Source organism: Penicillium lagena, assembly GCF_028827675.1.
Source record: "Penicillium lagena strain IBT 129212 chromosome Unknown utg000001l_segment0_segment0, whole genome shotgun sequence".
In the NCBI taxonomy this organism is placed as follows: domain Eukaryota; kingdom Fungi; phylum Ascomycota; class Eurotiomycetes; order Eurotiales; family Aspergillaceae; genus Penicillium; species Penicillium lagena.
The window spans coordinates 136963-159059 of NW_026623222.1; the positions used below are offsets into that span (position 1 = coordinate 136963).

The 22097-nt window shown below is 49.0% G+C and overlaps 8 protein-coding genes across 8 annotated transcripts; 6 read left to right on the forward strand and 2 right to left on the reverse strand.

Moving 5' to 3' along the window:
• Positions 1-1648: 1648 nt before the first annotated feature.
• Positions 1649-3223, forward strand: N7510_000042 (cytochrome P450; the record flags this gene model as incomplete). Its single annotated transcript, XM_056971972.1, has 2 exons — positions 1649-2794; positions 2870-3223. The coding sequence occupies 2 exons, from the start codon at positions 1649-1651 to the stop codon at positions 3221-3223; spliced, it is 1500 nt and encodes a 499-aa protein (XP_056837089.1).
• A 704-nt stretch (positions 3224-3927) lies between these two features.
• On the forward strand, positions 3928-6028 carry N7510_000043 (tetratricopeptide repeat protein; the record flags this gene model as incomplete). Its single annotated transcript, XM_056971973.1, has 2 exons — positions 3928-4335; positions 4427-6028. The coding sequence occupies 2 exons, from the start codon at positions 3928-3930 to the stop codon at positions 6026-6028; spliced, it is 2010 nt and encodes a 669-aa protein (XP_056837090.1).
• A 1161-nt stretch (positions 6029-7189) lies between these two features.
• Positions 7190-8140, forward strand: N7510_000044 (alpha/beta hydrolase; the record flags this gene model as incomplete). Its single annotated transcript, XM_056971974.1, has 1 exon — positions 7190-8140. One exon carries the CDS (start codon positions 7190-7192, stop codon positions 8138-8140), a length of 951 nt encoding a protein of 316 aa, XP_056837091.1.
• Positions 8141-8995: 855 nt separating this feature from the next.
• Positions 8996-10081, reverse strand: N7510_000045 (sugar phosphate isomerase/epimerase family protein; the record flags this gene model as incomplete). The annotated part of the gene is made up of 1 exon (XM_056971975.1): positions 8996-10081. The coding sequence occupies one exon, from the start codon at positions 10079-10081 to the stop codon at positions 8996-8998; it is 1086 nt and encodes a 361-aa protein (XP_056837092.1).
• Positions 10082-12123: 2042 nt separating this feature from the next.
• Positions 12124-13773, forward strand: N7510_000046 (cytochrome P450; the record flags this gene model as incomplete). Its single annotated transcript, XM_056971976.1, has 4 exons — positions 12124-12171; positions 12230-13336; positions 13386-13558; positions 13617-13773. The coding sequence occupies 4 exons, from the start codon at positions 12124-12126 to the stop codon at positions 13771-13773; spliced, it is 1485 nt and encodes a 494-aa protein (XP_056837093.1).
• Positions 13774-15445: 1672 nt separating this feature from the next.
• N7510_000047 (zinc-binding alcohol dehydrogenase family protein) lies at positions 15446-16579 on the reverse strand (the record flags this gene model as incomplete). The annotated part of the gene is made up of 2 exons (XM_056971977.1): positions 15446-15977; positions 16041-16579. 2 exons carry the CDS (start codon positions 16577-16579, stop codon positions 15446-15448), a joined length of 1071 nt encoding a protein of 356 aa, XP_056837094.1.
• A 405-nt stretch (positions 16580-16984) lies between these two features.
• On the forward strand, positions 16985-18244 carry N7510_000048 (Zn(II)2Cys6 transcription factor domain-containing protein; the record flags this gene model as incomplete). The annotated part of the gene is made up of 1 exon (XM_056971978.1): positions 16985-18244. The coding sequence occupies one exon, from the start codon at positions 16985-16987 to the stop codon at positions 18242-18244; it is 1260 nt and encodes a 419-aa protein (XP_056837095.1).
• A 3139-nt stretch (positions 18245-21383) lies between these two features.
• On the forward strand, positions 21384-21995 carry N7510_000049 (uncharacterized protein; the record flags this gene model as incomplete). Its single annotated transcript, XM_056971979.1, has 2 exons — positions 21384-21786; positions 21907-21995. 2 exons carry the CDS (start codon positions 21384-21386, stop codon positions 21993-21995), a joined length of 492 nt encoding a protein of 163 aa, XP_056837096.1.
• Between the last annotated feature and the right edge of the window lie 102 nt (positions 21996-22097).

Below are 22097 nucleotides of genomic sequence, written 5' to 3' on the forward strand. Positions count from 1 at the left end.
CCGTCTGAAGCTCACGAAGACCACGAGTATAGAGACGCAGACTTTCCTGCAACAAGGTTGAATTATCCTGCCTGTGAGCAATGGTAGCAGTGCACAATGCCATTCTTGAGTACTCCAAGGCTTGAGTTTGATTTGGCAATTTTAAGAGCTGGGTGAGCCATGATTTGTTACCACTAAAGGGTGTAGTTTGAGAGACAAAGTGGGTGTGAAAATCATCTAAAAAATGTTGACGGTAGCCGGTTTGAAGAAGAGACCATGGCTTGATGAGATCCAAGTCTTTCTTTGCTGATGGATTGAACTGGACGAATACCAGGGTCCGCTGATATCCCGGGCAGCGCCGCTGAGATCGGGTGCATTGCAAGCACTGAGGTTTTTGCTGCCCGCACTACTTATTGATTATTCGCTGCTATGCCAGACCTGGGTTTCTCCAGTTACCTTGATTTTTCGCTGTCGACAGACGTAGCAGCCCTTAGATCTCCCCGGAACACCGACCATCACGAGTGATTTCGTGGGCGGATAAAGCTCGATCAAATGAGAATTCAATGGTTAGCTCGTAATGGGGGGCTGTCTTTTGAATATGTGTCACGTGACTTTTGCAACTCATCGTCCCTCGCGTGTGACAATCCTCGTCCTTCATTCTTCTGTTTATCTAGGAACATCCCTGGCGACTATCTGACAAGAGAATCGCACTATAACAACAACTGTGGAAAACAACAAGACTCTCCATAATCTCGCGCACGACGTGCTTGAACTCCTGCCCGAGATTGATGTATGCAAAACCTCGTTAGATCTGGCCTGGCGAGCGCTTTCCGAACCCATCTTCAATCACGTCAAACGAACCTTTCTCCTAGCCGGATGGTCTCAGAGAAGGAGCGAGCTAGGCAACCTTGAGTCATTATATGTCGCCTGTATTTATCATGGCCTTGTTGCTAGCGATCTATATAATGGGAGCCAACGGTAAGAAGTTGCGGGCGCCGATGCTACGAAAGGTCACCTATTATCGCATGGCATTTCAGAAGAGTTGAGTCATTAAGTCTGGATCACAATTGCATTGGAAACTACTGCAGGTATTGCTGAACGCATCTACCCGTTATCCCGCCTAGTGCGATATGGACTCATGATGGACTTCTCACTAGCTACCCGCCAGGACATGGGAGCCATTAAACACTCGTCCGAGATTGAGAGACCTACCACGACTTAATATCGAGAAGGTTTCGGCGATGCGGTTGTCCATCAAGAAGAACAGCTAGACCAATCCGATCGTCCCACGTGGACTAATCACTTGACATAATGGCTCTCCGAATACTGTGAGGTCATTACCAGCGCCTAGAATTCCTCTTAGAGAAAGACGGCCACCTCGTCTAGGTAGAAACCGGGCTTTTCAAGTAAATGATCGCACAATGTTTCTAACATCGATGGCGCATGTTCTCCTCGTTACTGCGGAACCGCAGTGGCGGAGCCGATAGGACACGCCTCTTGGTGAAATAGCAATTCCCAGCGGATCCGACCACAATACTCTATTTTTTGGCAACCATAAATATAAATATGAGGTATTGCCATCCGTTACTGGGCGTGAATCTACCCCGTCTAGCACGGCTTGTTTTGCTCGCTTGGGACTCGAAAGTCCAAGCCCAGAAGCGTCATCGCCATGTTCCATGTGCTCGCCGTCTCAGGAATACTCTATCTTCTCTGGACCTGCCTGTCAATCATTCGGACGCTATATCTTCACCCACTCCGGAATTTGCCTGGTCCTCATCTATGGATCGCCTTTCCCATCCTTCGCTATATCTCTCTAGTCAGAGGACGGCTGGATATGGACATGCGAGCCTTCCACAATAAATACGGGGAAGCCGTCCGGTTTGGACCCGACGAAGTCTCCTTCATCACAGCTCAGGCGTGGAAGGACATATACGCCCATGGCCATGGCGACCGGCAATTCCTGAAAGTCCTCCACTCAACAAGTAACCCGTCCGACATCATCAGCGCCAACAATGCTGACCACAGCCGCTTCCGCCGTGCACTGTCCCACGCCTTCTCCGCCAAGGGCCTGCAGGCTCAAGAGCCGATCCTCCGCAGCTACGTAGATAAGCTGATCCAGCGACTGGAGGAGATCGCTGCGTCTCCCAACCCAGTAGCTAATATGGTCAAGTGGTACAATCTGACTACATTCGACCTGATCGGAGACCTCGCCTTCGGAGAACCCTTCGGAGGCCTGGACTCGTCCGAGTACCACTACTGGGTGGCGAATATCTTCCAGGCAGTCCGAGGAATAGCCTATGTAAAGATGCGCGATGCCTACCCTCTACTTTCCCGTGCCTTATCGCTCTTCCTTGCCCCGAAGTCTCTCCTGGAGGCCCGCAAAAGACAGATTGAATACAGCAAGTTCACCGTCCAGAAGCGCCTTCAAAGCACCCTCCATCGTGGCCCCGCCGACTTCATGGACAGCATGTTACGCCACAGCGGCGACAAAGAAAAGGAGCTCACGGACAAAGAGATGGAAGCTAATGCCAATATCCTAATCATTGCGGGCAGCGAAACGACCGCCACACTACTGTCGGGTGTCACTTACTGGCTGCTGCGGACTCCCGACGCCTTGCACAAAGCTACACACGAAGTCCGCTCCTCCATACCCTCCGACTCAGACATCACTTTCCAGACTACCTCTCAGCTGCCATACATGCTCGCCTGCCTCAACGAGGCCTTGCGTGTCTACCCACCTGCACCTGGGGGACTCGAACGCATAACAATTCCCCCAAGTCCGGCTGATATCTCGGGATACATGATCCCGCATGGAGTATGCCTTCCCTTATGATTCACGTAGTACACAAAGCAAAACAGAAGACTAACAAAGTTCGTTCTGTAAAACCAGACAAAAGTATCCATCCACCAATCCGCTGCATACTGCTCCCCTCTCAATTTCCATCGCCCCGAAGAATTCCTCCCTGAGCGTTGGCTACCGTCCGCCGGGGAAGATGCCTCGTCGCCCTTCTGCAACGACAATCGAGATGTGCTGCAGCCATTCTCGATCGGCCCGCGCAATTGCATCGGACGGAACTTGGCGAACGCCGAGATGCGGATGATTCTGGCGCGTGTGCTATGGAACTTTGATCTGGAACTTTGCGCGGAGAGCAGTGATTGGAAAGAGCAGCGGTCTTTTCTTCTGTGGGAGAAAGGGCCATTGATGTGTGTTCTTAAGAAGAGGAAAGGGACTGTGAGCGATTAGGGTCACTAAGCCGAGGTCACCTTGCATTACATTATTGAACCTTGAACTTTCCAAGGCGCCGTTTTATTCCAAATTAGAGACCTCGTGCGCTGCAATAATAATATCTTGGGCTCTGTACGGGCTTTCCTAGACAAAGGCTGAGGTAGTCGTTCCCTAAGCGAGGACCTAAGGACGAGTCTGAGTCTAGCCGGCCTATTCGGGACTGGGATGCACGGAGGATTCTAAAAATTGGCGTAAGTCTCTACGAATATTACTGATCGTATAGTTGCTGCTATCTTTAGTTTCTTTAGCCATCTGAGACGCGGTTAAGGACTGGCTCTCTATCATGTCACAGGTGAGATCCAACTTCGAAAGAGGTTGTAGAAACCAGGGCCAGGACCAACTTCGGCAATATCACTTCCTACCTTAACGGCGAAAGCGTGGTATCGCAAACTCTATATCGCCTTGGAAAACATACCACATAGCCACCACCAGCTGATATGTGAGTGCCAATCAAGCTATCGAAGGCTGCCAATAATTTCGATGGAATTCGCACGGTCCTCCACCACTGCATGAAGGGCGGAATCGAAGTTTGTCAGCCGTCTCCGTTGCTTTCAGCCGCACGCGCTAAGTATTTCTCCTCATAAATAAACGATGATCTCCACACAAAAACTAGAATACGAGGTTAACCCCGCATTCAGTGAACACAACGATTCTGGAACTCAATGGCAGATTTAACAGGAAGCGATGACTACAATCTCCATCTCCGTCTCATTGATCTGTCATTGATACAGCCACAGAGCGAGGCCATCGACGGTCCACAATTGGTGAAAATGTTTACAGACGAGGAAATCTTCAAATCCTGGTGGACCGAGAGCCGCCTGTGGATGCGGCGGTCCTGGCTATACGAGGATGACCGCGTTGATATGGTATTGAAATGGCTAAAGGACTCCGCTGTCACTAAGAACCTTCCAGAAAAGGACATGGCATGGGTCAAGAGTCTGAGTTCGAAGTCGAAGCCTGATGCAGATCTTCTGGAGCATATCGCCAAATTCATGGCGCATAAATGGCTGCAGACGAGTGATTGGAATGTTGCGGAGTTGTTTTATTGGGTAAATGCATATTCGAACAAGGTAAGTCCAGTTGTCCGTATATTTGTTTTGGTTGGGTATTAAACTCTTTTGATAGATTGCAAATCGCAAAGATCCCAACGTGAAACGCGAGACCGAAGATCCGAGACCAAAGAAGATTCCAGCGTCTCGATTCCATGAGGTAGCTGAGTGGGGTCGACAATGCCTTGGACTGGACAGTCTTGGTTATGAGGAAACACAAAACGTCGCTAGAACGTTGAGAGAATTTGGGAAGTTGGATGATGCGGTCGAAACATTCAAGCGGGCATCGTCACTTCAAGAAGATACTTGGTTCGCCAGATGGGGTCTTGCGCGGGCTTACAACCTCCAAGGAAAGTTTGCGCTGGCAGTTGAAACTCTAGAAGCAGTTAAAGCGTCCATCGAAAATGGAAAATTTAAGCGCGATAAACCTGGGAAGTCTTTGCATAAACTCAACCAAGATTTGGCCTGGTGGTACAAAGAAGCCGGGTATGTTGAGAAAGCTTTGGACCTTTATGAGTCCATATTACAGGAACATCCGGATGACTATTGGTCAGTCTTTGGTATGACGGTAGTTCTACATGACAAAGGGGGCTATACACAGCTGGTTGAATTGCTCGAACACTTGAAAAAGTCCAAAGACGAGGACACCGGTCTCGATCGGCGCACGCGAATTTTCCACGAGTTTTACTGGAGTGACGATTATCATGGCACCATCGCCGCTGCCGGAAAAATGCTGAATGGCAGCGGCATCACGACTCTGAAGGATAGCTATCGCACTGCTGTCGATGCGGCAGTAGAAAGGGTGCAACTTGCTAAGGATCAACGAAATCGAGAACGAGAAAAGGGCGCAAAAGAAATCATGGCTATGCTGAAGTACCACTGCGCCAAGTTCTTCTATCACAACTACACATGCACCGAGGAAAAGGAGATGGCGTTGTCCATGTGGGTGCAGATCATCCAGTTAGACGAAACCGATATGAGCTTGTTCCTAGAGCGAGCAAAGTTGTATGCCACCCGGGCTCTCTCTAGCCTCTATTTTGAATCGGCACTCCAGGCGGGACAAGACACTGAACTGGCAAACAAATACATCGATCATCTAGAGCATCTTGCCACTTTGAAATTGGACAGAAACCTGACGGATGAGATGAAGGAGAAATATCCGCGACAGTTACTGGCTCGATACTATGCGCTTCGTGAGAAGATGGAGAAGACAAAGAGCGTGATCGGCCCCTTTGTCAAATTCAATATAGATCTTTTGTCGGATGACAATCCCAGCAACAATTGGCAGGGATGTCATGGTCTAGCAGCGCACTTCATGTTTGCTGGTCAGGATGATGACTCTCTGGCCGCATGGTCACTCATCGTACCCATTCAAGAAGATGAGGACGCGGATGCTACCAAAGAGCTGGAAGGTCCTATCGGAAATGCATGCGATGGAAGATGTGGAACCAATTGGACCTACGCAAACGATATGTTTATTTGCCGAGTATGTGCGGACGTGCAGTTTGATGAGGGTTGCCTCAGAAAGCTACGAGAGGGGACTTTGGAGCTTCAGGTGTGCAGCAAGAGCCACGAAATGTTGCACGTTCCCGAGTATGATGAGGAAAAACTGAGAAAAATCGGAAAAGGGAATGTGATGGTCGGGCAGGAAGTCATGGCAGTGAAAGATTGGATTCAAAAGATTAAGCATGATTGGGGCTTTTCTAAAGATTGATTTAATTCGATATCATTAGACGTTGTCTGTTTTTTCTTTTAGTTGCCAACGATGGTGAAATTCATATGCCGAGTGCTGAGATCGTAGATGCATTCACAACCTTTTGCCGTACAGCTCGCGCATGGCGTCGTACCGGAACACCAAATACTGTTAGAACTGAGACAACAACGATTCATTGATTTCTAACCTTAGTTCCTTTTTGACGACACTCTATACAGAGAAGAGAGACATCATGTCGCTTTCCACACGATGACCGTGGTGTTTGGAATTGAGTGAGAGAGATCCTCTTCCGATCGGACGCAGCAACTGCTGGGAAATTTCCGTTGGCACGGCTGATAACTGAGACTCTGCCACGTCGGACAACATTATTCAGTGCATATGCCCATGATAAGGAGGGTGATACGACGGAATTTAATAACGAATTCGACGTGCCCACTCACATTGTTTGCTACACTTCGATGACTTGATTGAGAAATAGAGTCCGGAAGCCTGCAATCATATTATGAGACCAGCGACATGTATATTTCCGACCCTAGCCCTAGCGATTGAAGTCTCCGTAGCAAAAAAAAAAAAACTCGGCAACACTACATTTTGGCCCCCGCCAGGCTTGATTTTTAGACATGTGATTGGACACTTCGCACCGTCTTGGCAAAAGGTCGTGCTTTGATTGGACAATATCCATCAGCCACTCTTTTTCCGATCTCTCAACCTGCTTTACGGACATTGGGGCGCTATTTAGTTGCCAGTCTTTGACAAAGCGCTGAAATATGGGACCCAGATTTCGTTCAGACAGTCTTGAATAGTATTTACTGAGTGATTCGTGTGGTTCAATAGATTTGTAAATATGACGGTGTCCCTTCCTTTACCAAAGCTTCAGTAGCTTTTTGCTTGCAATTTATAGATGTCTGGTGTGGTGATGAAACAGTTTGGATAGCAAGAAAATATGAACACCGGGATTGTTGTGTCTAGCCCACATGCAAACGAAATTCTTTTGGTGAGATAAATCATTCGTTCTGAGGTTTTGAGCCCAACCGCTCTGTCGTCACCCGTAATTGCGGCTCCGATACAACCGCATCGGATCCGATGGTCGATGTGTGACTGGTTCAGAAATTCTGAACAGTCTGCAACTCACCACATATTCCGACACTGTTCATACTCGGCATGTCCAATCTACCATCACTTATCTTCGTCCCCGGCTCCTGGCATAAACCGAAATGCTACGATCCGATCATAAAACTCCTCCAACCCAACCTAAAATGCATCGCAATCACCCTCCCTTCAACGTCGGGAAGCCCAGCCGCAAGTTTCAAAGATGATCTCGACGCCACGCGCTCAGTCATATCCAGTGAGACCTCAGCCGGACGCAATGTGATTGTCGTCGCGCACTCCTACGGCGGTATGGTTGGTAATAGCGCTGTCAAGGGGTTCACTCGAAATTCTAAGGACCAAGGTCAGTCCTCGAAGGGGTACGTAATCGGCATCGTTCTCATAGCCTCTGGTTACACCCTCACCGGACTTGCCTTTATGGATCCATTCTTTGGTCATCCGCCTCCCTCCTGGCGTGTTAACAGCGACAGCGGATATGCAGAGTTTGTCACGCCACCACGTGAGCTCTTTTATCACGACTTGCCAGAAGAAGAAGCGGAGTATTGGGTTTCGCAACTTACGACCCAGAGTCTCAAAGCTTTGTTCGAGGGTGCCGAGTATACATATGCTGGGTGGCAAGATGTGCCTTCATGGTATATCGGTACTATTGAGGATCGGGGGTTGCCGGTGTTAGCCCAACGGATGACGGTGGGAATGGCGAGGTCAATGGGTGGTAACGTTGTGCATCGAGAGCTGCAGACGAGTCATTCGCCCTTCTTGAGCCAACCGAAGGCGACTGTGAAGATCATACTGGAGGCTGTTGGGGCGTTTACAGGGGAGTCAGTAGATGATTCTGGAGAATCTGCGAGCGGAAGTAACGCGGTGATTACAATTCCGAACGCTAGGCTCTTGCAGCCTTTATCGTGGTTTAAATTTGGATTGCCACTGGCCTTTGGGCATATACTAGGAAGAGGCTATCTCTATTTCACTTGGGGGAAGGGCTTGTGGAGGTCTTGGTTCCGTTGAACTATGTACATAGTTTTCAGTGTCATTTCAAAGGAGGCTTGCAGAGGATTGTGCATGCAACACTTTGGAACGGTCGCTAATACATATCAGAGCGGTCTACCTACGAATACAGCTGTAAACTGGCCTCTGAGCACATCTGTTCTATATAATTCGATTGACGAAAGGGTGCGTTGTCCATAATTAACACGAACTTTGGCGAGGGCTCATATACAGTACGCTCTGCTGATTACACGATGGAGACTTTAGGAGCAACGAACTGATTACGCTGCTTGTTCTGTCGGGCAGGTTGACCGAATCCAAGTTTTTGGACAATTACATACCGGCCGTTGTGAAATTCTTAGCCGATTTGGACTGAGTGATAGCCATTGCGAACGTAGTAGTTCAACCCGCTCGCCTCCGTCGGGATCGACATATTCGTACTCGGCTTTGCTGTGGGCTTCATTGAATTCGCAAAGTTTCTGTCAGTGTTTGAAATTGGTCGCACTTGGAGGAGACGAGGTCATCGAAATGCCGTGGGTCTGACCAGGCACATGAATGCAGACATTGTTCTAGTGCGGAGGAACGCATTCATACCAGGTCACTATCTAGAGGAAAGGACAGAAATCACGATGCTATTTTTGATTTATGTGGGTTTGCCTCCATACCCTCTCTTCTGTAGACAATCCAATTGACTCTTTCCACTTCATGACTTCCTTTATTGAACCGTTGACCAAAATGTGTGTATTTATACCGCTAGGCCAAAAGGCATGTTATGTACCTCTTGTACGGGATATAAGAGCAACATCAAGAATGCACCCTGAAAATGGACTACGTACAGAACCGAGACACGGGAGGCCAGAATAAGACTAACTGGCTCTAAGATGTAAGGGGATCATTCGCCGGTTTCCCTTCTAGAGAGTCCAACATCCGCCGCCAGGACCTGCTAGCCCGTGCGGCATGCTCATCGGCCACCTGCGGGTTATCAACCCCGAGAGTCCGCGAGAATACCTCCATGCTGACCCATCCCGAGTACCCTAAGCGATTGAGACAGGCATCCGCGACGTCTCGGATCGGAAGATAGCCACCTCGCTCTTCCTCGCACGGGAACAGACGAGCATTCCGCGACCACGCCAGCAGCTTGAGCATTCCCGGTGCTTGGAGAAAGTGAACTTTTGGGTCGACCCGCTCACCATCGGCCAGTTGAACGATCATCACGCGGTCCGGATCGACCTCTCGAACCAGCCGATCCATCGACTCCTGCAATTCCTTGTCCGCACTGGCCGGCTGACGTCCCGTTGCACTGGTAGGATCGGCCCACAGGCGAGCCGCGATATTGAAAGTATCCAGACAGATACCCAGATTAGGCCGGTTGGCCCGCCGCACCAGGTCCCAAGAATCCTCCCAAGTGTTGATGTGTGTACCCCAGGCAAGCGCCTCGTAGGCGACGCGCACGGGACATGCCAGATCGGCCGCCTCGGCTAAATCAGCCGCTAACCGGTCTCGGTCCCCAGTGATCTCGGAAGCATCTAGGAAGGATGACGGGATTAAAATGAAGAGATTATCTCCAAGGATCTTGGCCAGTTTTACCCAGTGCTTGAACTCGTCAATGCGCTCCGCGTGCCGGGCTGGATCGATGAGGCCTTCGTAATGGCGAAAGGGCTGCAGCGCCAGCACTTGAAGATCGCGCTGCGCACAGAGGTCGCGGATGGCGTGTGCGGCGTCAATCTCGTACTCCCGATCGGAGCGATCTGGAACAGCGCATGATGACTGACAGCATAGCGTCTTGGCAAGCTGCGCTAGATCATCGTGAAAGAGCTCGAGGCCTTGCTGGCCATTCTTTGCAGCAGCATCAATTTTGGCCGTCAACGGGTGCAGGTGGGCGGCTCCGAGGCTAACGGTCGCAATGGCCGGCTTCCATCGGGCGTCGGACTCCGAGTTGGGTGGGCTGGGAAGAGAATTCATAGCCCCACGTTGATTGTTCGTCCAGGTAGCAAATTAACACGGAGCGAAGATGGTGTTGTGCAAGACAATCCTTTCTCCCCATATATAAAGCAAGCAAACAAGGGCAACAGCGTAGCTCATGGTCTCACGCCACTCATCGTGCAGTTGCTTTTCGTGGGCCCTGTTGATCGAGGCCTCGGGGGCTTCGGTCGGCGGAGTGGGCCTTTTCATGCCTTGCGAGTGGTCCAGATGCCGAACTGTGGCACCCCAGGAGTTGTGCAACAGATGTATGGAAAATCCAATGACGATCTGCGTCACTAGTTGCTAACGACAATATAGAAAAACTATATATCGGTCTCGTTGGCAGCGCTGTTATTAGAACACTGGCAATGGCCACGGACAGTCTAGAGGTCTTAGGACCACGGAGTAATGCCAACGACCCCCGTCACCGCATTGCGACGCAGACAAACAAGACACAACCTCGTCTAGCCAACTAGCTTGTTCCGCCATCCTTGCCTTGTGTGACCTATACCTAGAGCCATTATTGTCTTGTCCATACGATCGTCATTTCTCCATTGTTCTTCCTGATCAATGCCTCGGGTAGTTCGTGCGGGATGAGGGCCCAAGCTCTTCTCATCATACCCACTTCAGCCAGCTGCCAATGATCAACGAGGGGTAGCTGGCAGTCAAGACACTGACAAAGATCCTGTTATATATTAATCTATATTAGGGTTAGCCGTAAATCTCCGTTTTGCCAAGAATAGAGGCCTGTTGAGAAACGGTAAATACCGTACTTTAAGAGAAACGCGTGTGACACGTGTAGCCTTGATTCCAGCCTTGTTAAATATCCCCCTTCCAATTCCGTAGTATTAAATCTGCGTGCAGTTTTGAATGTTCAATAATAACAAAATTTGAAGACCGATAGTATCCTTAGTATCACAACGCTCAAAATAATGATGTACAACCCTTCCCGAACATACTCCATATCCTCTAAACGCCTATAAAGACAAATATAACAATTCCGCTCATGATTTCAGATTATACTCATCCTCGAGAAACGTCAGAGGAACCTCGATGACGTTTGCTACTTCATCCCCACCGGCTTACGCCTATTATGAGCAGGAGCGTTCGTAACATATACCGAGCTTCCCCCATTGCGAGCACCTCCTATCGCGAGCAGGGCCATCCGCCGCCGACTTCACTCTATTATGAGCGGATGCACGCGCATCATATACCGAGCCAGTTCTTCCAACTTGCTGCTGCTGGCCACCAGCGTATTCCGCCTGTTCCGCAGACCTAGATCAAGTCCCTTCCAAGCCTCTTTTTCAAGTCACCCAGCAGCTACGGGCTCATCTTTCCTTCCGGCTATGGCGGAGGTATGCTCCAGGGAAGGACAGGAGACTACAGAGTGTTGCGAGTATCATATCTCACCCAAATTAATGGCTGCTTTATTGGCTGTTTGGGGGCTTCATAAGGAGGACGCTACTACTACCGCTAGACCTAGACCCAGACCTCGAGCAGTATTCACAGGAACCAGACCATGTATACAAACTATCGCTCGAGTTCACGAAGAAGCCCCTACAGATACAGCCCCTTCTCAAAAGTACAATATGGAGCTGCATGCCACTGAGCTCTGCCCTTTATTCACAAGAGGGGCCTCGAGCGGGATATCAACGTCATCATCGTCCGGAAGGAGGTGAAAGAAGAGCTGGATCTTCGACCAGAACAAGTCAAGCAGGAGGCTATTTGTAGACCACGCACAACCACGGTCTTTCCATAGTCACCTAGAGTCACTCCGGAGTACCTTAACTGGCGTGTATGGCTGTGGGGCCGATGAGTCGCTATGCTCCGTTACCGAATCATAAGGCGCTAAGTGCACACTAATGTAAACGGCCCCCGATTGTTTATGTGGCGTTTTCACGGAAGACCCCGCACACCAACATCGGGCTAGTTATTATTTATTTAAATGATGCGAGGCGTTTATTTAGTCTCAAAAATCTGTCACAACCACTGAACACGCAGTCAGCATTGTTCGCCCACCGTCGTGACTGTTCATCCTTACCATGGCGCCTCTTGACGCGATACCCATCGTCCCTCTCGTGGCTATCGTCGTAAGTGCCTTGCGGTTATGATCTGTTCTGCCCTCCTTCGCTAACATAATGTCCCAAGCTGTTGGCATATCCGCTCTGGGTAGTGGTCTACAACCTCTACTGGAGCCCGCTGTCGAAATTCCCAGGACCAAAATTCGCCGCGATCACCAACCTCCCGAACCTGTATTGGACAACGACAGGGCAATATCATTGGAAGCTCAAAGAGCTCCATGATAAATATGGAGACGTAGTTCGCACAGGTCCCAAAATGCTCGTCTACCGGAGCCCGCAAGCCTGGAGAGACATTTACAGCCACCGCAAATCCGGAGCCGGGTCGTTCGTCAAGGACCCAAAGTTTTATCTTCAGGGGCCACGAGGACCAAACATTCTCAACGCCAATGATGCAGACCACTCGCGAAAAAGAAGACTTCTTTCACATGCATTTTCCGAAAAAGCCTTGAGGGATCAGGAGGACCTGATCCAAAGCTATGTCGATACGCTGGTGGAGCGACTGAAAGGAGAAGTCTCAGCCTCTCGGGAAACTGTTGATATGACTCGGTGGTATAACTTCACCACATTTGACATTATTGGGGATTTGGCTTTTGGTGAACCCTTCGGGTGCTTGCGAGAAAGTCAATACCATCCATGGGTCAAAATGGTCTTTGTGAGCACAAAGGTCCTAGCTCTCCAACGACCTCTGGTGATTTATCCTGTTCTGGCACCGATTGTGAGACAATTTCTACCCAAAAGGCTCACAAAAATGCGACAAGAGCATTTTGCTTTGTGCACAGAAAAGGTGCATCGCCGACTGGAAGTCAAGACCGATCGACCAGATTTCTGGACCTACATCATGCGGTACAATGATGAAAGGTCAATGACTACGGTGGAGATGGAATCAAATGCGGCGCTTTTGATCCTCGCTGGGAGTGAAACCACCGCCAGTCTACTTTCCGGTTTTACTTACTATACCCTGACGAACCCCAGGGCTCATCGAAGACTCTTAGACGAGATTCGAGGAACGTTTAAATCCGTAGATGAGATTGACTTTCAAAGCGTAAGTCGATTGACTTACCTGGGTGCGGCTCTTGAAGAGAGTCTGCGGATTTACCCGCCTGTTCCTTCTATTATCCCTCGGATAGTGCCAAAGGGCGGCGCCTTGATAGACGGAGAATATGTTCCAGAAGGCGTACGTCTCCCTCGTCATCTGTAATCGTGAGGTGGCCTAACTTGAACAGATATCTGTGTCGGGAGCTCATTTTTCTACCTATCATGCCGAATCCCATTTCGCCGAACCAGACTCATTTATTCCCGAGCGCTGGTTGGATAGCAGAGACAAACGTTTCGAAACAGACAATCGGGGCGCACTCCAGGCCTTCTCGCTTGGACCCCGCAATTGTCTTGGGAGAAAGTAAGTGCTTGATATAAAGTGATTATTCTGGCTCAAGCTAAATTTTGCCCCTCCACAGCCTCGCCTACGCGGAAATGCGCCTCATTGCCGCCAAGATGCTATGGACCTTTGACATGGCTATGGACGAGAGTTCGGCTGGCTGGGAGAATCAAAGGTCATACAACATCTGGGAGAGAACTCCCTTGATGGTGAAGCTGTCACGGGCGCAGCATTAAGGCGTGTGAGCAAGACCGCAGGGAGCAATGTGAGGCGGTTCTTGTTGGAGGCAGAAAGCAGCGTCGCAAATTTAATGCAATCGGAAATAGCCTTTGTTCAGTTCATGTGTTGCTCCATGGCTACCTAAGTCACAATAACTAACGGAGCAACGTCCTATTATTCTGGGGAAAACCCCTTCCGATGGGGACCGCGCTGTTAAGCTCCAGCAAAGCAATCCATCGGTCGTAACTAACTAGCCCTCCGAACCATATGGCACGGATGCAGTGACTATTGCCCGAGCTAATCAGCAATTGCCATCGTAAGAGAAGCTTATTTAGGTGTGTAGTTTCCCTCCAGAAGATATGAATACGTACAAGACTCGTGGACTGAAGCAATGATATAATATTATCTTCCCATCTCTGCTCAATCGAATTACCTCAAATCAGTTATGCTTTCCCTTTGCATTGCTATAGTGGGCGGTGGCCCTGTCGGTTTCACCCTCGCCCGAATCTTCTACCATTAACCTCATATTGGAATCCTTTTTTTCGAGTCAGATACTTCACGACATGCACGCCAGCAAGGTAGCACACTGGACCTGCAACCCAACATTGGGATAGCAGCTTTGAAAGAAGCCGATCTGCACGACGGATTCTTGAAGTACGTCCGTCATGACGGACGGGCATTTAAAATTTGTGATAAGAAGCTCGTCAAATATGTCAATATGAACAGAGCCGAAGAAAACTCCTCACGTGGGTGGCCTGAGATCGATCGAACGGTTCTCCCGTGAGATGCTCATTCATTGGGGTCTTAAAGGCATAATCCGCTGGGGCTATCGTCTGCACTCAATCGACGAGAAACAATCTCGTTTTCGACCAGAGTGACGACACTGGATTCGACCTTGTCGTCACAAACGGCGCCCTGGAGCAAAATTCAGAAATTGGTATCTGACGAAAGGTCAGGGCATTCTGGAGTTGGTGGTTCCACCAAGATTATACCAAATGCCCAACACGCATCGCGATGTTGTGATTTTACAACCATGGGTCAGCCTTCTTCTACTCGGACTAATTATGGATCAGGAAATTCATGTTCCAGTGGCAAAATTGCCTCTCGTCGCTCGGCGATGTTTGTCGGAATGAGCTAGGACGAAATGATTGATCTGCGCTAAGCCTTGGCGCAGATCAATCATTGAGCGGGCCGTGTTAAATTGATGGACACCATAAAATGCGCTTTGCATGTTACAGTACCTATCTACGTAAAATTGCACCTGCGTACGAAACGCCGGGTGGAATTCCATGGAAACCGACATTGGGTCTACAAATCACACGGAGCGGGCCATTTGGCGCCTAAGTTCCTTCAGTTTTCCTTCTCAACCTACACGGCATGCCTGTTGTATTCGGAGCTTGTATTGTCTATGCATGTCTATCGAAGCTGCCGATAGACCATTTCATCAAAATTTCAGAGCTAGGCAAAGTCAACAGATGAGATGACCCTAAGACTCTCTTCCGCTTGGCTAAGCAATCTTGGAGTAGACTACCAACTATATTAAGCGCTGTACAGAGCTCAAATCGGTTTTGTCGTCGATATGATAACAAAAGGGCTTCATGGAACCGGTAGGTTTATATTCTAATACTTGATAATTATATAATCTTGATTACCCAATGAACGACAACAGTAGCAACTAGTTGCTACTTGTTACTGTACAGTATCTGCAATGACATACACCAACTTCCGGCCGCTGATCTTGTTGTCCTTTAACTCCTGTAGTCCTTCTAGAATTTCCTTCAAACCACCCTGCCCACGTTGAACAGGGATAGTCCTCAGCTTGCCTTCTGCCCACAAGTTCTCTGCTAATTCAGCCCACTGAACTGCAAAATTGAACTCAGCTGGCATGGCCGAGACGACCATTCTCTCTAGGCCATATTCGAACGGCTCCCCAGTGATTGTCCCAGCATCAGTAAACGCAAATACTACATCAGCTCGTGGAAACTGCACTGGAAGAAGCCCATGGTATCGTCCACCAGCAGAATGGATTGTATCCGCACAAATTTTGGCAGACTCAGCTGTGGCGACAGTGTCCCAAACTATTTTCAGTGCATTATCTGTGGCTTCACGAATTTTTGCGCTGCATTCCGGATCGTGGTAGTCGATGATGATGTCTGCTCCGTAAGCTTGAACAAGGCCGTAATTGCGAGGCGAACATGTTGTAACTACCCTATAGCCGGACCTTTTCTCACATTCAGGTCAGTTAAAAACTCTCTCGCTATGTGGATTTCGGTCATTAACAAACAATTTGGCAAATTGAATCCCCCAGAGTCCGGAGGCAGTGCTTCCACCATAGATCAGCACCGCATCTTCCTTAGGCTTCTCCTTTCCGATCTCAGGTAGCTGTAGTCCTAATCCAGACGGGCCATAGAGACATTGCCCAACGGACATGATGCCAACTCCTGCAGTCGCTGCATCAACAAAGCTGACACTTTCTGGAATTCTCAATTGGATATCGCCTTTCACGACGATGTACTCCGCAAATGAACCATTATCGACCTGTGTGCCATCACCCCCGTTGACCAATCCGCATACCCGGTCTCCCACTTTGAAATCTCGACTGATTGATGCATCAACTGCAACAACTACTCCAGAGTAATCGTGGCCCATTGTCGCACCGGCTGCCGGCGTGTTCTCCAGACGTTTCCAATCGATGGGATTCAAAGCCACTGCAACGGTCCGGACGAGGAGGTAGCCGTCGCGGAGCGTGGGGATAGGCCTGTTAGAGACAAACTCGGCCTGTCCCAGGCTACGAATGATAACCGCCTTTTGAAGTTGGGCCATTTTCTGATGTTATTTGATTGTAGCGTTGCGATTTCCAGTTTTTTCATGGAAATTCGGGTGAGAAAAGAGGTATATATATATGCTGGTATTATCCCCACAGCACACATCTCCATTCTCGCAATAACTATACTGCCACGGACTCTGAACTGGTCCACAAATCACCGCATCCTTGTGACATCTCTGAAAATTCATATATTTTTTTTATTCGAGAAGGCCATCATTATTGCACGGCGGTATCCACTTAAATCCGCATGTTTTGTGGCGGAGAAAGGTGGATCCCCGCCTAGAAACTTACTAAGATGAGACACAGCTAACTAACTAATGCTCACTGCATTCAATCTTGAACATGCCGTTCCCTTTCCGCTTCCATTTCGTCGAAGTATAGCGTTATCGACCTCCTAAGACATGTCTCTCCGCAAAAAGGCCTGTTCCTCATGCGTGGCTGCGAAGCGAAAATGCGACTCTGCTTTCCCAGCTTGCTACCGCTGTGCCAAGCGTTCGTTGACTTGTCATTATCCGTATTCACCTCCGAGAATCTTCCGAGAGGATCAGCAAAATGACCTAGGAAAGGAAGATATGCTGAGGCCGAGCTTGGTGGCACTGCGCGATCTTCAAACTGAGTCTGCGAATGGGAATCCCCTGATAGGACTCCGTTACACCGAAAAGAGCTTGTTTGAGAGCCAAGCCAACTCGATTTTTTCTGATACCCTGATCAGCTCGGATGAGAGCGCTGCCGATGAGCTTTCTATTCCGTCCAACACAGAAACACTCAACGGGTCTGGATATGATTACGGCTGTAACGGCACCCAGTGGCCCGTTTCGTTCGACCGAAGGATCCTAGAGTTCTATCCCCGGGTCGATGACAAGAAAACGTGGGCGTTTGGCGTGAAGACACTGCTCAATCAAGTTGATATTTTCCTTCGCACTGGGTCAGCCTTCTTCATTCACCCGCAGGCACAGACGGAGCATAATCTTCTACCTCCCTTGCGAGCCGCTTATGGTGTCTGCTCATCTTACAGGGTACGGATGGAGTCAGAATTCCCGTTTTTCCAGCAGCTTCTCGAGAACGAGATAGAGAATATGCTCGCACTAAGATCTCCAGACATACTCCAGGAGCAAGTGGCAGAACTCTGCGCGATGGTCTTATACTATGTTCTAATCTACTTTGGCGGAACAAGCCAGCGAGGGAAGCTGGCGGACAAGTCGGAAACATTTCTAGCGCAACATACAGCCCGTGTCGAGAGCCTGGAAATTGCGACTCGTCAATCAACGGCAGTCCTTATTGAAGCTGGACTATTATCTAATGAAGAGGGGCTAAACCTGTGGCATCTATGTGAAAGTGCCCGTAAGGTCGTGATGGTATCTTATCTCGCGCGGGAAATACGCCACGTCCTCCGGTTCAAGACTTGCTATCTTCTTCGATACATAATTGCGTTGCCGGTTTCAAAGAAGCTAATATTTCCATCTGGGGACAAACATGGCACTGGGGATGCTACGTCTGCACAATGGCAGGATATTGTTTCATATGACCGGTTCGTCCGAGACTGGGAGGCTGGTGAGCTGGGCGTGGCCGATGAGTTTACGTACTTTCTGATTTCGATGTGCAAAGGTACAGACGCACTCGAACTCAATTTTACGACTTCATTCTCTCCAATTTTCTCTTGAAGTCTACTTTCCAGTCTACTTTCCATAACGCTATGCCGAGAATTGCGAGTTAATTTTTACATGTATTCTTGGTATTATCATTGTACGGTAATCAATGATGGCCTTTGAATAATGACAGAATGCTATGACCCCCGCCATTTCGGCGTTATTGTCTTTCAATATTAAGCTTGATTTCTCAGCATCTATGCCTCCGCAACAGGTTGCTCCACCGAAGATAAATTGTAATGCCGCCGTGCTGCACGACGGTCCTAGAAAGCCGGGTCAAGATTAATAGCCAACGTGGTGCTGCCGCACACCACAACCGCAAGCGACATTCAGCTAAGCGACAATCTTTAGATTTCCTGGATCAACACGAAAAACGTGAAGAGACTTCATAATCCCAGACCTGTATCTATAACAATTTGTGTAAAAGCAGCATTCATGGAGATATAATGTTCATGCTTGGCTATATTACCCGCACCACCGTATATCCTCGTAGTTTGAGGCGATCCCGAAGTACTTCTACTAATTATGTTTCCTTCAAGAAGGCTATCTCCTACTTGCGGACCGGATTGTGGGACGGCTGTTCCGTTCAGTGGCGCTAGTATTTCCATACATCGAGTTACATGATTGTTACGGACCTCCTCGTGTATTCGCCTTATCAGTATTTTCTTTTCGTCTTGTGCACCTTCTGTTGCCAAGAATTCCACCAAAATTGGTCTATCCTCAGTTAACATAATTATGATAATATAAAAAATCAATGTAGGGAACTAGGTATGCGAAATAATGTAACAATATCTTTCCTATTGATCTCAGCCGGTTTTGTGGATGATCTCGGCGTCGTAGGAGTAAACAGCAGATTTTCTAGTAGTGCGTGTCGTCCTGTAATCCGCCACTCAAGTACTTTGTGATCTTTATTTGAAAAGACCTATCAAACATGAATTCAAATGATTATTATTTTCGCTGCTCTCAGGCAATAATCAGTTCGTGGTTTGGGAGTGACGGTGCTCAAATGTGTAGGTACCTGGTATGTGTTTCATCACACAGGGCATTGCATGTCATCGGGATGGGGGTTACATGTCGCACTTGTCTTCCAATTTTGGTATCCATGACGCAACCCAATTCTCGAGCAAGATCGTTACATCTTCACATGTTTCGTTTTCAAGTCCTCGGCAGGATAATCCATGTTGAGCCACCGGGGAACTCTCCCTGGCGATAGTTACGACGCCACAATCCATCGGCTCCTTGCATCAAATCACTGCGGCTGGTGAACCCTGTGGCGGTGCTATTGCCTTCTCCACTTTGCCGATCAACAATCAGATCAAAGTTTTATTTGCTTTGTTGGGGGGAACCTCCTTTCCCAGCTCTCGGGTTCCTCCCTGGTTGGGTTGCCCCTATCTTGTAGAGCCAAATTTGATAATATTGATTGCTTTGCATAGTTGTGGTGTCTCTGACAAATGAGCCGGGCAGTTGTTGCATCTATAGTACCAGCACAATTGCGCCATATATACCGCTTTCAATGGTAGTGACACTGTATGTCCGACTAGATATCCCTGTCTCCCACAGTGGTCTACTACACCCATCACGAACCGGTTTGTGGATTGCGTCTGTTGCGGGAACATGCCACGAAGATCCGCCGGGTTCGATCGTGTGGGGCCCGACGCATCCTAGACTATTGACTAAATTCCTCTAGATTGGCAGACAATTACGCCCTAGCTATAACACACGAAAGGTTCTAGCCGGCACATACACCGAGGGAGATCCTTGTTATGGTGGGGCTCTCGACCGCCGACGCGCCACAGTGAGGCTGAAGATGCAGAGTAACCGCTGTGGCTAGTGCCGGTGACCAGTCGAAAATCGTCAATCCGCGGCGAATAATATTCACTAAGATCTGCTATGATTCTAGGCAACACAGTTTTTGACTGCCTGGCGTCCTGGTGGACTAGAATAAAATCGATAGAAATGCAAAACAAAAACGGATTAGGAAGACCGCAGTGGGTTTCGGAGTGTCCGATGGGTTTGCATGTCGATTTGAAAGCATATCTGGCAGTACTCTCCACTAGGCTCTCCACAAGCCACAGACGTTAGGTGTGGCTAGCAGTCCAAAAATTATCTGTTCTGGTCCCCGGGTTCCCCCTCACTTGCCCTGCTAATAACCGGGCGATGGTCTTAGCTGTCTTGGTATAGCAAGTCCAGTTGTCAAGAGAAACCCTTGTTCATGACCATAGTACTGCGTCACGCTGGCCATAATAGGAGGCCTAGAATGGGACATATGCACTAGACTGGCAAGATATTAGAAAGAAGTCGGCGCGGGCGGAATGAACGTGAAGCGACCGGCAGATCCGTGCACGGAACTATTGAGAGGCATTGCTCGTGGGGCCGGACTCCTGTCTTTCCCACATTCTTACCCCTTCCCTGCTTCATGAACGTCGATCGTGCATGTTTAGTCTAGGCTTCCAAAGGATGTCCCCGGCAATCCCGGAGCGAAGGCATGTCCCAGTGGAGCATGTGGGAGCACTCCAGAGTCGATCTTGACGCTAGTCTCCGATCTCCTGCAGCATATCTTGGGAAAGACAGATCTCATCCCCACATGGATGATGCCAGGCCGCGTGCCTAACAGAAGAAAAAACAATATCATATTTCCGGAACGTGCTAATGCAAGGATTCCTATTCGATTCTAAGCCGATCTAAGAGCCTTTTTGCTCCCATGAGATGGATTCCTATTTGGCCGGCATTATGGCTGCCTTATGCTAGATCCAGAAACCCGGCACCTAATAACTAATGGCTGATCGCATGGTACTTTGGGTTCAGTGGCAATTTCTCTAACCTCATAGTTGTCCAACGTCTGGTTTGACGCTATACATCAGGTGTCTGACTTCCACCGTCTTTTGAGCTACCTGCCCTGGAGGTATATGAAGGGCCTCGGAACTCTTTGACGTACGAGCTTGATTCAAGATTTACTTCCATGCCCTTCTTAAAATTTATATACGCAGCTCCCGATCTACACCGCACCGCACTCTTTGCTTTCTCTTCTCTCTCTATCTTTTCATCATACTTCGCCAATCTTCTCTTCCATTCGTTTGCTCCCTAGTTGGTCTTTGGCCGATCATACCGGCTATAAAACTTTTGATATTGTGAATGTCACCGGGCACGACCAACCATGGCATTATCCCGTGAATTCTCAATTACTTTCGAAATTGCCCCTCCGGCCGCGGTCCGCCCAGGACTCCCATTCACCATCCCCGTCATCATGGCCGTGCGACCTGTGGGCACACCGGCACGGAACGTGCAGCATCTCGTAGTTAGCGCCTCATTGCGTGACGAGACTGGCACAAGAGCCGCAGTCGGGTTGAGCGGCAGTCTGACTGCTAGTGTGCGTAGTCGCACAGATACAGCCATGAGTGGCTATGCCAAATTCGGCCGGCTCACCATCTTGCAGCCAGGCAAGTACCGCCTGCGCGTTATGCTCAGTGCTGCTTCCTACAACGGTGTCGTGACTAAAGAGTATGTCGATTCGGGTATCATCCATGTGAATGCAGCTGTGTCGGCTTCCCAACCCCCATGTGAGTCTTGCTGTTTTCTTTCTCGCCCTTATTCCCTCTTTCCTTATTGTGCAATTGTTCCTTTCTTGTCCGACCTATTTGAGCCTCTTGCTGATCCGTTTCGTTTTCTCGGGTCTATAGCTCCGATCCAATTGGCGCGACTCCAGCGGCTGACCGCCGAAAACATAGACATCTCGGCAGCGGACATTGCAGCATGGCAACGGGCATGATTCAAAGCATGAATGGCGTCATGCCGATACTTTCGGCTGGAGAGTTGTGGAGTTTCTATTTTCTCTTTGGTTTATCAATAAAACCAAGGGAAATGAAGAGAC